At 54.1% G+C, this 13,177-nt stretch overlaps 5 protein-coding genes across 5 annotated transcripts; 2 read left to right on the forward strand and 3 right to left on the reverse strand.

Annotated features, from left to right (window-relative positions):
• Positions 1 to 631: 631 nt before the first annotated feature.
• On the reverse strand, positions 632 to 2,305 carry QC762_705820 (uncharacterized protein; the record flags this gene model as incomplete). The annotated part of the gene is made up of 2 exons (XM_062893433.1): positions 632 to 749; positions 807 to 2,305. 2 exons carry the CDS (start codon positions 2,303 to 2,305, stop codon positions 632 to 634), a joined length of 1,617 nt encoding a protein of 538 aa, XP_062739233.1.
• A 1,131-nt stretch (positions 2,306 to 3,436) lies between these two features.
• QC762_705824 (uncharacterized protein) lies at positions 3,437 to 3,998 on the forward strand (the record flags this gene model as incomplete). The annotated part of the gene is made up of 3 exons (XM_062893434.1): positions 3,437 to 3,492; positions 3,725 to 3,829; positions 3,962 to 3,998. The coding sequence occupies 3 exons, from the start codon at positions 3,437 to 3,439 to the stop codon at positions 3,996 to 3,998; spliced, it is 198 nt and encodes a 65-aa protein (XP_062739234.1).
• A 3,090-nt stretch (positions 3,999 to 7,088) lies between these two features.
• QC762_705830 (uncharacterized protein) lies at positions 7,089 to 8,545 on the forward strand (the record flags this gene model as incomplete). Its single annotated transcript, XM_062893435.1, has 5 exons — positions 7,089 to 7,176; positions 7,331 to 7,385; positions 7,451 to 8,197; positions 8,259 to 8,351; positions 8,412 to 8,545. 5 exons carry the CDS (start codon positions 7,089 to 7,091, stop codon positions 8,506 to 8,508), a joined length of 1,080 nt encoding a protein of 359 aa, XP_062739235.1. The 3' UTR covers positions 8,509 to 8,545.
• Positions 7,551 to 9,333, reverse strand: TSP1 (putative tRNA-splicing endonuclease subunit tsp-1; the record flags this gene model as incomplete). The annotated part of the gene is made up of 2 exons (XM_062893436.1): positions 7,551 to 9,069; positions 9,176 to 9,333. 2 exons carry the CDS (start codon positions 9,331 to 9,333, stop codon positions 8,577 to 8,579), a joined length of 651 nt encoding a protein of 216 aa, XP_062739236.1. The 3' UTR covers positions 7,551 to 8,576.
• A 371-nt stretch (positions 9,334 to 9,704) lies between these two features.
• Positions 9,705 to 11,562, reverse strand: QC762_705850 (uncharacterized protein; the record flags this gene model as incomplete). The annotated part of the gene is made up of 3 exons (XM_062893437.1): positions 9,705 to 9,912; positions 9,982 to 11,445; positions 11,516 to 11,562. 3 exons carry the CDS (start codon positions 11,560 to 11,562, stop codon positions 9,705 to 9,707), a joined length of 1,719 nt encoding a protein of 572 aa, XP_062739237.1.
• Between the last annotated feature and the right edge of the window lie 1,615 nt (positions 11,563 to 13,177).

Below are 13,177 nucleotides of genomic sequence, written 5' to 3' on the forward strand. Positions count from 1 at the left end.
ATCCCGAAGCCCAGCAGGAAGCTCAAATCCACAGTGAAGTTCCGGGGAAAGAAAAAAACACAAAGGAAAAATGTAGAACGAGAGAGAACGAGAGACGGGGTATCCTTCCTTTCCTTGCCTTCCCTTGCCTTCCCTAACCTTTCCTTTTTTTGCAACAGTTGTATGTTGCGAATTCCGACCGATCCGTTCAATTTCCTTGACCTTTGCCTTCCTCCTTTCCATCTCCCAACTTGACAGTAAAAAAAGAACAACATGGTATATCGACTAATAACGAAACAACATCAAACCCCCCAAAAAAAATTCCAAAACGCAACGCCATGCCGTATCATAACCTCCTCAGTAACACGGTAACCCCTGCACCACGTGCCAAAACACCTTTTCACCCCCGTCAAATGCCTCACACCTCTTGCTTGCCCACACGCGCCATCAACCCCAACTCCTAGAAGAAAAGCGCAACTCCGGGCTCGCTCGGTTTCACTAAAAAAAAGTTATGCGTATATACTACAAATAGACCGTCGTGTTGAAGGTGTTGCAAATGCGTGAAAAAAGGTATGTGCAGAGAAGATAATCGTAGTGTTTCTTGGGATGGTGTTCGAAAGGTGTATTTCAAAGTAGAGCGCCCAAATAGGTCTCACCCAGGGCCACCTCGTCGTCGTCTTCCCCTGCTTGGTCCGTCGGGCCGTTGTGAAAGTACATCGCGGAGTAGTGGGTCGTCTTTATCCTTGTCAACGTGGTGTACACGAACGTGTCTATAACCCCGGTTAGCAGCAGGTTTCATCCAGGATGGAGCGAGAAAGCGAACTCACCTCTGAAGATTGTCTGGTCTTGGATACTTGTGCTCTCTGTCAGGGCAAAATGGACACACATATCCCGGTGAATCATGGACTAGACCGTGCCGTATCATTTCGTTTTTGCGTTTGAATCCTTTGCCTCCCTCGCTACGGGGGCACCCCGCAACAGGGCAATAATGTGGCCGGGCAGAAGAGTGTACATTGGCGTGGGAGTTCAACAGGTACTGAGTAGCAAACGGCTGGGCGTTGCACCCGCTGAATTTGCAGACATAGGTCCCAATGTGTGTGACGCCCTCCAGCGGTATCGAACCTATTCGGTCGATGCTATTATGATTAGAATTATTTGCCCCGGGGGTGGAGGCCGATTGCTCAGAACCGGGAGTGGCCGTTGAACTGCTCGCATAGTCGGATTGCCGAGGATGGCTGCCCATCTGTGCATAATACCCGCCATAGGTCCCTGGAGGGCTTGCTGCTGGGTGTACAAGAGAGTGGCTCGGGGAAAGGGGTCCCCGAAAACTGTCAACTGGTGACAAAGGTGGCGGCGAGCCATGGCCGCCTAATGAAGGCAATCGCGGCGTGGTGGCAGGAGGAGACCGTGGGAAGGTAGCAGACCGCATTCTCTCATGCTCAGCAGCAACGTTGGTACGAAGCTGATTGATGTCCCCAAAAGTAGATCGGATGGACGGAAGCGTCGGTCCGTTGTTCTCAAACCTCAGCGAGTTAAGCTTGAGGGGGGCCAAACCTTCGCTGAGGGTTGCCGATGTGATACTGTTGCTGGGAGAATGGTGGCCTTGCTCGCGAGGAGAGATAGGGCCGTATGAAGGCACCGGAGGCGGTGCTGATATGGCGGCAGGACGCTCATCCCGGAAGGAGTTTGATCGCACCGGTATTACCGGCGCCTTGAGTACTGGTGGTGGTGGTGCCGGTGGTGCCGGTGGTGGTTGTGGTCTTTGTAACCCAGAACCAGCCTCAGTATCAGGTAGCTTCGTTTCCGTGGCGGTAGGGGCTTCAGGTTGCGCGTCCGTGATAACTGCAGCCAAGGCACCTGCCGCCAGACTTTTCAAATCGAACCCTCCCAAACTCTCCAGCCCAGGCGGATCAACAGACATTCTCGAGCTCGTGTATGTCCCCCCGCCTTTGTCGTTGTCCCTGCCAGACCGTCGGCCCCCCGGCGAAACGGCGCTGTTTAAAGAGCCGGTGTCGTCGATGAGATCGGTATCCGCGGGAGATTCGGGCTCGCATGGCAAACCGTTCACGCTGGCTTGGAGGGCGATGTCGTGCTGCCGATGGTTGTCCAGGTAGCTAATCAGGATCCCATCGCCCAAGGTTGGTCTCGGCATCCGAACACGCGGTTTCTTGTCACCAAAGCTAGAAGCGGAACTGATGGACTGGGGCGAGGTGATCGGCGGCGGGCTCGGAGTCGGCGGTCGGAGCGTAGGACGAAGCGGCTGCAAGAGCGGGCTGTTCCTAGGCAGGACTTCATCGGGGTCATACAGGTCGCTATCTGTATTCATAGCTTCGTGTATGCTCGAAGGTCCTACTCACGGGTGGATGGGTGGTTGATGTTGCATCAGCTCGCCATCGATGTCGGGTCGATGGCGAGGGCGGCAGGTCGAGGTGATGGCTAGTGGGCAGCCCTATATTCCTCCCCCTCACTTCTCTCCCTTTAGAGCTGGGATCACAGAGGGCAGCTCGAGGATTGGAATGTTGGTGTCCCGCCTGCAACAAAGACTCACACCGCGTCAAGTCCTCCCGCTGGGCCGATGGCAGGGTAGGGGGACAGAGCATGTAAGAGCCGCAAGACGCAGCCAAGAAAAAGAACGACAACAACAACAACAACAACAACAACAACAAGGCAAGGCACTCGAAGCTGGGCTGGTAAAGAAGCCGGGTGTTACGCGACGGCAACGGGGAGCGGTGGATGAAAGCACGGAAAACGACCTCGCGACGGCTGGATGGAGCGGGGGTCGTAAATTGCGATCAAGAAGTGAGGAGTGAGGAGTGAGGAGGGGGGAGGGGGAGGGGGCTAGGCCTGCGTGTCCTCTCAAGAATGCGGCTCAAGGCTGTGACGAGCGGTTGAAAGTGTATGGGTGCTGGGTTGGTTTGGGCCAGGGTGCAGTATATTAAACCTGGGGGTTGGGCGTATAAGTGTCCCGCATATATGGCCTTGGGTCCAGAATGACAATGCCAGCAGCGGAAGAGGTCGACTGAAAAAGGCACGGAGGGAAGAGGAGAGGTTCCCTTCTTTAAGCCGCAATGGCAGCCAGCAAGGGCCTAGGAGCGGAGGATGCACCGCAAGCTCCAACAGCTGGGGTCGGGGAAGGAAAGGCCAGAGCCAATGCGTGCAGGATTGACGGCTGATGGCCCACGGTTAAGAGTGGAGGAGGCGGGGGGATGGAGCCGCTAACAGGGGGCAGCTGAGGAGGTTCTTTGGGGAGGCTCCACTGGTTAACAAGAGCTAGCCCGACTTCCCGACCACACACGCACTGGACTCAACCTCACCTCGCTCGTCGGGTCCTGGTCCTCAAAGATGGATGGGATATCCGTAGTGTATGGAGATATTGGTGGATTGGGATATGCCCCGGTGTTTTGTGAGCCGGGCAGACAGGCAATCTACTAGACAAAGAGACTGTCCGGTGATAGAGATGGCCAGACAGCAACCCGTAGTTGTCGTGCTCTCTTGTACCTTGCTGGACCCCGAGTGAGTGGTTGAGGCTCTTTTACGGCAGTGAGTACAAAGGCGCCGCCCGTGGGTCTTGATGTACTGATGGAGCTAGGGCTCGCGGCGGCTCGGTAATTAGGGAATGGATCGCGCAAACGACCGAGCTGGCCAACACAGATGCAACACGCCGATCCTGTGAACCCTGATTGTTTCCCGGGGAGATCATTCAAGAAGAATCAAGACTGTTGACAAAAGTTGACAAACCTCAAAGGAAACGAACGAGAGGGCTCTGGAAAGGCGGCGGGGAAATGCTTACTGTTGGGTTACCTGACCAGGATAGGGAGCCACGGGCAGATGCTTCGCTGCAAATCAGCAGGTGAGTGCTACTTTACCTTGTGATACTGCCTCCTCTTGTTCCATCTGATGAACCTCTGCTGCTTCCACGCGTGCAACGCGAACCAGACGGACACTGACGGACTTGGCTGCGCGGTCGTGATCACTTGGACAGATCCGAGTCGGAGTTTAACTTTAGCTGCTGGCCCTAACCATCTCGCCCAAAGTGAGCGCGTCATCACAAGCTGGAGCTGGTAGAGTTTTCACCAAGTGGAGGCACGACCACGAGATACGAGCGGAAGGAATGTGGGGGGAGGCTCGCTCTTGCAGCTTCCCAGCAGCTTCCCTCATCCATCATGTTTCGATCATGGCTACACGCGCGTCCTCGCCGCCTTTTGGACATGCACCCATTTAGTCGTTAACACCTACCTCCTTGGGCCATCGGCAGAGGGAAGGTGGGGAGGGGGGGGGGGGTGTGGGCAATCGACCAAAGTATGAAGGAGGTTTTCTGCCATTCCCACCTGCCTTGGCTACAAAAGAGGATCGAGCCCAATATCTCGTCACTGACGGGCAGCCCACTCCTTCCTTCCGCCATTCCATCCTCACCAACGGCAAGTGCAGCTTCTCAAATGGCTCGAGAGTGGTGATATTTTCCCCACAGCGGGGGCAGCACAGAACTCCAAGATTCTCTCTCTCACCTTCAACAAGCCGCTGGTTGGGAAACTCAGCCTCAACGCCGTGCGTGGTCAACAGAGCAGCATCATGTTACGGATCCGCCCGCACTTCCACTCTTGATTCACCAGCCTCTTCCTTCATCAACTCCGATTCCTATCTACATATAAGCCGACCGCAGTCCGGATCCTTCAACATCGGCACCTTCACTGTCCCATCACGATCGTTGGCAGCATCTCCTATGCGGGTCACGCCGTTGGGGATTGCAAGGCTCGCTGTCCAATCATGACTGGCAACACTCACGCTCCCGCTGCAACAGGGACGGCACGTACCTCCACCATAGCGTTTCCTTCAGACATCTTTTTCGACTTATTAGCGACTGTCCTGACCCAGCTGCGGGCTTGCCTTGGGTATCCGTAATGAGTGGCCTCGCTACCCTGAAGCAAGAGGCCTCTCGCAGACAAACGACAGAGAGGCCATCTCGCTTCTCTGTACCACGTCGGGCCTGGTGGTGTGGTCGGTCCTGTGTTCGGCATGGTGTGTGCTGCCGGTGATATGTCATCGGCATTCCGACAGCACTTGTAAAGCCCGCAACTCGTGGGCAGCAATAATCCCAGTGCTTCATCAAGCCCAGTTCGTTCCACAGCTGCAGCGGTGAGGCTCGTCTACCATGCTGCTTCCAGATTTTCAAACCCCGCCGTTTAGATGTGTGTGTGTGTGTGTGTGTGACACCTGCTAGCCCCAGACCAGAAGAGCAACCGTGGTTGGGCAACGAGACCAGCACGCACGCACACGTGTTACACCCAGACAGAGACGCCGTGCAGATATATCGAAACTTGAGTTTAGCCGGACCCGGACGCTAGCTTACATGGCTGCTGCTCGTGGACGAAAGCCGCCAGATGGAAACAGGGCAAAAGTGCCACAAAGCCCGAGGGGGGAGGGGAGTACGATTGACGTTGTAAGTGGGAGCCTCATTTGCTTTTTGTGACGACGAGTACCCAACGGAGCGCCCGACATGTGTACTCGTACGTGTCCCTCGTTGCCTCTGTTCACAGGGCAGACCCTTCTCTTAACGATCGGAAGAGGGTCGTTTTGTTACCTCCAGTTCATTTGTGCGAATGAGCGATATTATTCCCCAGACTAGATGCTTTGCCGTCTGGTGTGCGGCATTTCTACCCCGCGACTTATAGAGTCGAGCATGGGAGCAAGAAGTGTGGTGCAGCAGCATGTTCTGCTTGGGCATTTCCCCGCAATTTCGAGATTCTGGGGTATTATATTGCTACGTGACAAGCCTTGACAAGCCTCGAGCAATTTGCCATTCCGCTTGCTTCGAGCAACTCTGGTGATCGGTCGTCAGCGGAAGAGGCAAGCCCGCTGAAATGTCCAGATACGTCACTTTCAAGCAGAGCGCCATCCCAGGTCCATTTCCATGGCCCAAGGGGTGGCACGGCAGGTGTGTAAACCATGCGGTGGAGACCAAAAAACAGTTTGATGCTGTGCAATGGAATGTTTCTTTAGTTTTTGGCTCAAAATTGGCGGTGTTGTGCATGGCCGGGCAACCCCTGGTTGATGTTTTTGGCGTGTAAGTGAGAAAGAGGCTGCTGAGGTCGTCTTTTGATTTTCCAGATCTCTATGTAGATGTGTTTGGACTGTGAACTTGATCGAGTAGCATGTACATGCGGACGAGAGATTTGTCACTCATAGTAACAACTTCCATCACGGAAACAGATCCTCTGGCTTAGGACGTCAACCCTAGGGAGGGTTATGCCGGCCAAGTTGTCGTCAGTCCAATTTGATGACAAGAAAAAAGCAACTGACATCATCACCTCGGCTCTCGCAAGAGCTACCCTTTTGTTTTCATAACAAACCTAACCCATGACAATTTTTAGCCTCCTTCTTGGCTGAGCTGAGCCTTATCGAAACCCGAACAAAAACCAACCAACACATCGGCAATCCACTTACACGCTGTTGCTGCTGCTGCTGCTGCTGCTACTGCTGCTACTGCTGCTACTGCTGCTGTGGAAAAAGTGAACTCCACCTTCCGCTTACGTCAAGCTCTCTCTCTCTATCTCTCTCTCTCTCTCTTTTTAGTTGTTCTCAAGTGAGGGGAAGCGGAGTTCTGGAAACTTGGACAGCTTATGGGAGCTGCTCCGAAGTCGCAAATTTCCAGAAAGATGGGATTTTGCGGTTATTTATTATGGGATTTGTAGATTATAGAAGGAAGGGAAATGATGGAATTTGAGATGGGGACGGGAGTGTAGGTGCTCGGCAACCCCTCGGCCCGGTGACCGGACTTGGCGGTAGGTCAATAGGACGTCGGAGACCACCGCTCGGTGTTGCTCGGCCGCGGGGAAGGGATGCGGGAGCGGGGGAGATGCAAGAGATACCTAGGCTCCGGGAGACGGGAATGCACGCTCGGGACGATGTCGGGTCACGCCACTTGGATTTAAAAGGCTTCCAGAAAGAAAAATAATACTCTGGGTTCTTCTCTTGATAATACCATTGACTGTTGATTATTGCAACGAAAGATAAATTCAGGGGTAGGTTTGTGGTGACGTTGTCATGGCTAAGATGACCACCTCGACTGAAGAAACGGCGACTAATTATTGCAAAAGACAGACATCATCATCATGGCGGAATCAATCCCAGAGACTATGAAAGCGGTGGTGTTTCACGGGCCGAAGAAGGTCGCCGTGGAGGAGAGGCCTGTTCCTAAGAGTATGTCTTTCACTCACTCACTCTCGCTCGCTCACTCACATCGCCACCACATTTCGGTTGTCATATGAGAACCCTCTCGTTTTCATGGGCATATATACCCATAATGCCACCCAACACACTCTTGAACGTGGAAAATGCTGACATTACACCACAGTTAACCACCCCCTCGACGTCCTCGTCAAAGTAACCGCCACCGCCCTCTGCGGCTCGTAAGCCCCCTCCCTCCGCCTTATCCCTCCCCCCCCCCTTATCTCACTAACCCCCCTCTCCGCAGCGAACTTCACGTCTACCGCGGCCACCAACCCTCCCCAACAGGCTTCATCATGGGCCACGAATTCGTAGGCCACATCGTCGCCCTCGGCTCAGCCGTCACGTCCCTCAAAATCGGCGACAAGGTCGTCTCCCCCTTCACAACCTCCTGCATGAACTGCTTCTACTGCAACCTAGGCTGCTCCTCCCGCTGCGCCCACTCCCTGTTATTCGGCTCCGAAAAGTTAGACGGCGCCCAGGCCGCGTACGTCCTCGTCCCGTTCGGCCCAGGAACCCTAACCGTCGCTCCCCCGTCCGATATCATCCCCGACCGGGCCCTCATCCTCATGGCGGATATTTTTCCGACGGGGTACTTTGGCGCAAAGAACGCGTTTAGTCAGCTGCAGAAGCAGGAGGCGACAGAGGCGACGGTGGTGGTTATTGGGTGTGGGCCTGTGGGGTTGTGTGCGATCATCAGTGCGATGGAGTATAAACCCAAGAAGCTTTTTGCTGTTGATGGGGTCAAGTCGAGGTTGGAATTGGCGAGGGGGCTCGGGGCGGAGCCGTTGGATTTGAATGAGCTTGGTAGGGAGGGGATTGTAAAGAGGGTGAGGGAGGTGACGGAGGGGAGGGGGGCGGACGCGGTGGTGGAGGTTGTGGGGTTGAGTCCTGCGTTGAGGACCGCGTTTGAGGTGTTGAGGCCGTTTGGGGTCGTGAGTAGTATTGGGGTGCACAATGGGGAGATTCCGTGGGGTGGGGATGAGGCTTATGGGTGAGTTCTGTGAGAGTACGACTGAAAGAGGGAACAAAAGGCTGACGATGGGGGATAATAGTAAAAACTTGAGGGTTCAAATGGGACGGTGCCCTGTCAGGTCGATCTTCGAGGAGGCGCTGCCTGTTCTGGCCAAGAACCAGGATCGGGTGAGGTATGTTACTTTGCTGCTGCTCCTGGGAGATGGTGGGTGAGATGCTGACGATGAGAATAGCTTCATGTTCGACAAGATCATGCCCCTTTCCGACGCAGTGGAGGGTTACGACCTCTTTGACAACATGAAGGTGCAAAAGGTGATTTTCGAGCCTTAAGCCCTCTCCATCTCCCCTTTCCACTACTGTCATAACAATGAAAAAAAATATATATATAAAAAAAAAATTCAATTCTGCCTCGGCTTCACCAACCCATCATGCATCCAGTAATAAGTAACAGTCGAATCATCCTGCACCGTAGCCAACAACACCCTCTTCCCCCTCCTCGACCCTTTATACGCCAACCAGGGTGACCTCTCCTCCTCCTCCTTTGTAATCTCCATCGATCTAGGCGGTCTGGCGTCCAAAGCATCAAAAACGGCGGCGAACTGAGCTGGGGACCATTTCTCCGAGAGGTGTAGAGGTAGAACCCATTCTAGCTCTGCCTCCTGCGGGATACGCCCCCCGTTGCCCATTTCTTTTTCTGCTCTGATGATCTCCACCTGCTCGTCCGGGTGGACGTAGAGGCGTTTGGGGGGCAGGCCGTAGAGGAGGGTCCGGGGGAGGTTGGGCTGGGTGTGGGGGTGGAGGGCGGTCCAGTCGTGTTGGTGTTGGAGGTTGTTGAGGACTATGGTTGTGAGGGCTGAGGTGCGTTGGTTGAGGGTGGTCATTTTGGAGTATCTGGGGTGGTTAGTTTTGAGTTTGGTAGTGTTGAGGGGTGAAGGGTGAACTCACATGGATGAGAGGGCTTGTGGATTTGTGAGATGAAATTCTCACCCTCACTCACAAATAATGAATTTTAGTGGACTTTTTGGTGGTGGTGGTGGTGATGGGGCCCTTGACGTTGGAAGAACGCCCAGGCGGGAAGCCACTGTGAATTGTGGGGGCCTGATCCCCTGAGCAAAAGTGGGGACACGGTCTAGGGATTTGCAACACCTTAACCATGGGATTCTTTTCCTGGAAGACTTGTCGTCAAACACCTGGCTTCTCGGCCATAGTAAATACACTTGAGCATCTGCTATAAGCTTATTGTTTATCCAGTTGATCCAAGAAGACAGTGTTATATGCTCGGCTCTGTTAGACCACCTCAACAGACATTCATTGTCCCAAGAACCATGATTTCTCAACCATCATCAATTACACCCTCATGACTAAACCAATCTGATCTCCTTCAGTAAACTTTCCAAAAACATGTACACAAATTCCAAACCCTCTTCCCTTGTCAAAGGCAAGCCATCACTAGAACACCTTCAAACTCCATCCCCCCCCCCCGCCCACAACTCCTAGTCTATCTAAACCACCCAAATCGCAGAACCTCAGCTGGGATTCATAACCTTCAACACCTCCTCAATCTCCCTCGGCACATCCGTCAAATTTTCGTACCCAGTCTTGGTAACCAGGATATCATCCTCGATCCTCACCCCTCCCAAATCCCAGTACTGCTCCAACGCCTTCTTGTTGATAAAGTGAGCGTGGTACGGAACGTCAAGGAAGTAAGCCCTGAGGTACTCCTTGCAAAAGTAACTGTTTCCTCTGTCAGCATCTCACCCTCATCACATCATCACAGGAAAAAAAAAAAAAAAAAAAACTCACATCCCCGGCTCAACAGTAACCACCATCCCCTCCTCCAACCTCTGCCTCCCACCCCCAGCCGACCTCTTGGCCTTCTGCATCTGCACCACCCCCTTCACCTGCCCATCCCCACCACCCCCCTCCTTCATCTCATCCCTAAACATAACCGCCAACGTCTCCGGCAGCACCAGCTCCCTCTTGCTCGGACTCAACCTACACCTCGCACTCTTCACCCCACCCGCCGGACCCAAACTGCCCTTGCTATCCAGCAGCAACCTCTCCCTCCCACTAACATCATGCACCTCCAACCCGACATGGTGTCCCAACCCATGAGGAAAAAACCCCGCTATCGTCCCCCTGGCCAGAATCTCCTCCTTGGTCCCGTTATGCAAAATCCCCAGCCTCAACAGCTCCTCAATCGCCACCTTGCAAGCGTGGAGATGCAACGAAGAGTAGACAACCCCAGGCTTGATCCTCTCAACACACTCCCTCTGCATCCTTAGCACAGCATTATAAATCGCCTTCGCCTCTGCCGAAAAGCTCCCTGGAATAGGGTACGTCCTCGTAATGTCAGACGCATAACAATTCCACTCACACCCCGCGTCCAAAACCACGAACTGATGCGGCTTAAGTGGCGCGTTGTTGCTGTCGTAGTGAAGCGTCGACGCCGCCGGCCCGGCACCGGCAATGATGGGGTACGCCTGCGTGTGCGCCCCCTGAGCAATACAATACCCTGCGAAAATAGCCTCCAGCTCCCGCTCGTTGCCGAGACGGCTCAGCCGTGACAAGGCAGCCCTGTGCGCGGCCGAGGAAACCGCATTCGCCCGCCGGATCTGCGCAATCTCATAGTCCGTCTTGACAACCCTCGCGTTCTCGATCGCGGGGCGAAGGGAGTGGGTGTCAATCTGCACGACACCCTTGGGGGATTCCAGCTGGGGGGCTTGATCGGGGTGGAGGACGTAGATGGACGCGCCCGGGGTCAAGCTGGCGCAGATGTACCTGTTCACACCGGCCACGTACCGGACCTCGTCGACGTCGGTGGACGCCCTGACTTCTTCCAGGGTCGGGGTGCGGCCGTACCAGAGGATGGTGCGGGGGTCGGTGTAGGGGATCCAGAGGATGAGGTGGTCCTTGTGAAGATCATAAGTGACGGCGCAGCCTGGAAAGTTGGCGCCGGTGAGGTAGTAAAAGTGGCGGCGCTGGCGGAAGGCGGGGCCTTGGTCCGAGTCCTCGTAGTACTTGTCTTCGGCTCCGGGGAGGTAGATGATGCCGTTGGCGGTGGGGGTGAGCTTGGAAGCCACTTTTGTGACGTGGGTTTTGGCGGGAAACTTGATCTTCTCGTGAAGCCAGGCTGCGTTGGGAGGGGTGCCGTAGTCGGTCCAGGAGGCGGACCGCTTGTTGTTCCCGCGGGTTGCCGGCGAGGTCGGGGATGAAGAACCCGACGACGAGTTCTTGTGTGCTTTCGGGAGCTTGACTTCGATGGCGCTGTGTTTTGCAATATCAGCCAACATGTCCTGTTATCATACAGCTCACTCACACCAAGCGGTGTACTAACAGAGCATCAAACTCATCCACCATGACCAGGTCGTGATCGACCTCCATTTTGACTGCTGTTTATGTCCTTGTCTCACGGCTGCTCCCAAAGATGCCTCACTGGCTCGCAGCTCTCGATATGTGAGTGGCAGGCCCGGGCTATCCGATTGAGATGAGATATGAGAGGATGACGAGAGAGGGAGAGCGGGGTTGGTTCGAGCTGGTCTATGATTATTCAAAGCGGCGGTGTCTCGTTTTCGTCCCAAGAACCGGACCGGCAGTGGGCAATCTTTTAGCGACAAAAAAAAATCCCGATGGTGCCGATGGAGCTAGAACCGTTTCTGTTGAATTAAATAAAAAATCCCCCAACAGAAAATCTGGAGGAGGCTGAAAGTTGGCAGCGGTTTATGAGGGTGTACTGTGGTGGTAGTGTCGCGAGTGACGCTTCTTATCGCGATAACGGTGGGCTGAGTGACGATAGGTAACCACCTTGCTTGCAGGGGTCTGGCAAGATGATGTTATCACCGTTCAACACTGTCGTCAGTGGACTGCACTGGAACAGTATATGTATGGCGATCCGTATACACAAACGAAGAGGGTGGAGGAGAAAAGAAAAGAAGTCAACCCCAGGAGGTCTCGTGGCAGATCCCAAAGCGGTTATAGAGGCTGACCCTCCCACATTATTAGTCTGCTCTACTCCCCTCCAGCACGCATGTGAAAAAAGAAGGTTGCGCGTTGCGTCCCGTCCGTCGGGTGTACCGGACTCGGGTCTAGCCAGTCCAGAAGAGCAAAAACGAGACCGTTTAATTGGATCGGCCGGCTTGTGCGTTGCCGAACAGAAAGAGAGGCAGAGAGCGCTGCTTTGTCACGAACCAACCCAACAAGATGGTTGTCTTTGTTGGTGGATCTAATAAAACGTCAGGCCAGTTTTTGGTGACGGTTGAATCGTTTCAAGTACCACAGAAACGAAAAGTCGGCAGAAACCGTTCGTGGCTGGGTAAGTAGACAACCACGGCAAGTCTTAGACGTGGGTAAATTCTCACGCCCTTCCAGTCTAAAAAGTCGACATGAGCACTCGGGCGCGCCCTATCGAGCCAGTCCAGGTCTGTCCCTGACTCGTCAAATCCCAAATAGCTGGTTTTCGCACACCAAGAATAGCAGTAAAGACCCATGAATTCTTTCTTCTTAGCCTCGAACTCTATCTTGCTGACCGTGGTGTCTTTCCGCTCTCTTCCGCCATATCTATCATTTTCTTTTGCGTCCTATTACATGTACAACCCCCAATGATGAATCGCTTCATCTCATTAAAACAAGAAAACCTACATCTCGGACTCCTCGTGTATTCCATGCTGTCCTAACAGACCTCGGCCCACAATCCTCCCCCTCAAACTTCGTCCTGTTTTCCATGCACCATTCCGCTCTTTTGGGTATCAGGCCGCGACTAAAATGCAAAAGAAACGCTCTGTTGGGTCCAGCAACAATCCTTATTTCCTCTAGCCCGTGCCTCTTTAACCCACCAATGAATTTCCCAACCCAGTTTCCTTGACCCCGAACCCCAGACTTCGCCCAGCGATGCCGTATAAAGTTTATAAGTGTCGTGCATAAGTGTTGTGCTGGCGCTAGGCCGAGCATCTTTGTGCCTGGAACGAAAACCTCGTGGTCCCTCCCCCTGACCCCAACTTAA

Source organism: Podospora pseudocomata, chromosome 7 (assembly GCF_035222375.1).
Source record: "Podospora pseudocomata strain CBS 415.72m chromosome 7, whole genome shotgun sequence".
Taxonomy (NCBI): Eukaryota; Fungi; Ascomycota; class Sordariomycetes; order Sordariales; family Podosporaceae; genus Podospora; species Podospora pseudocomata.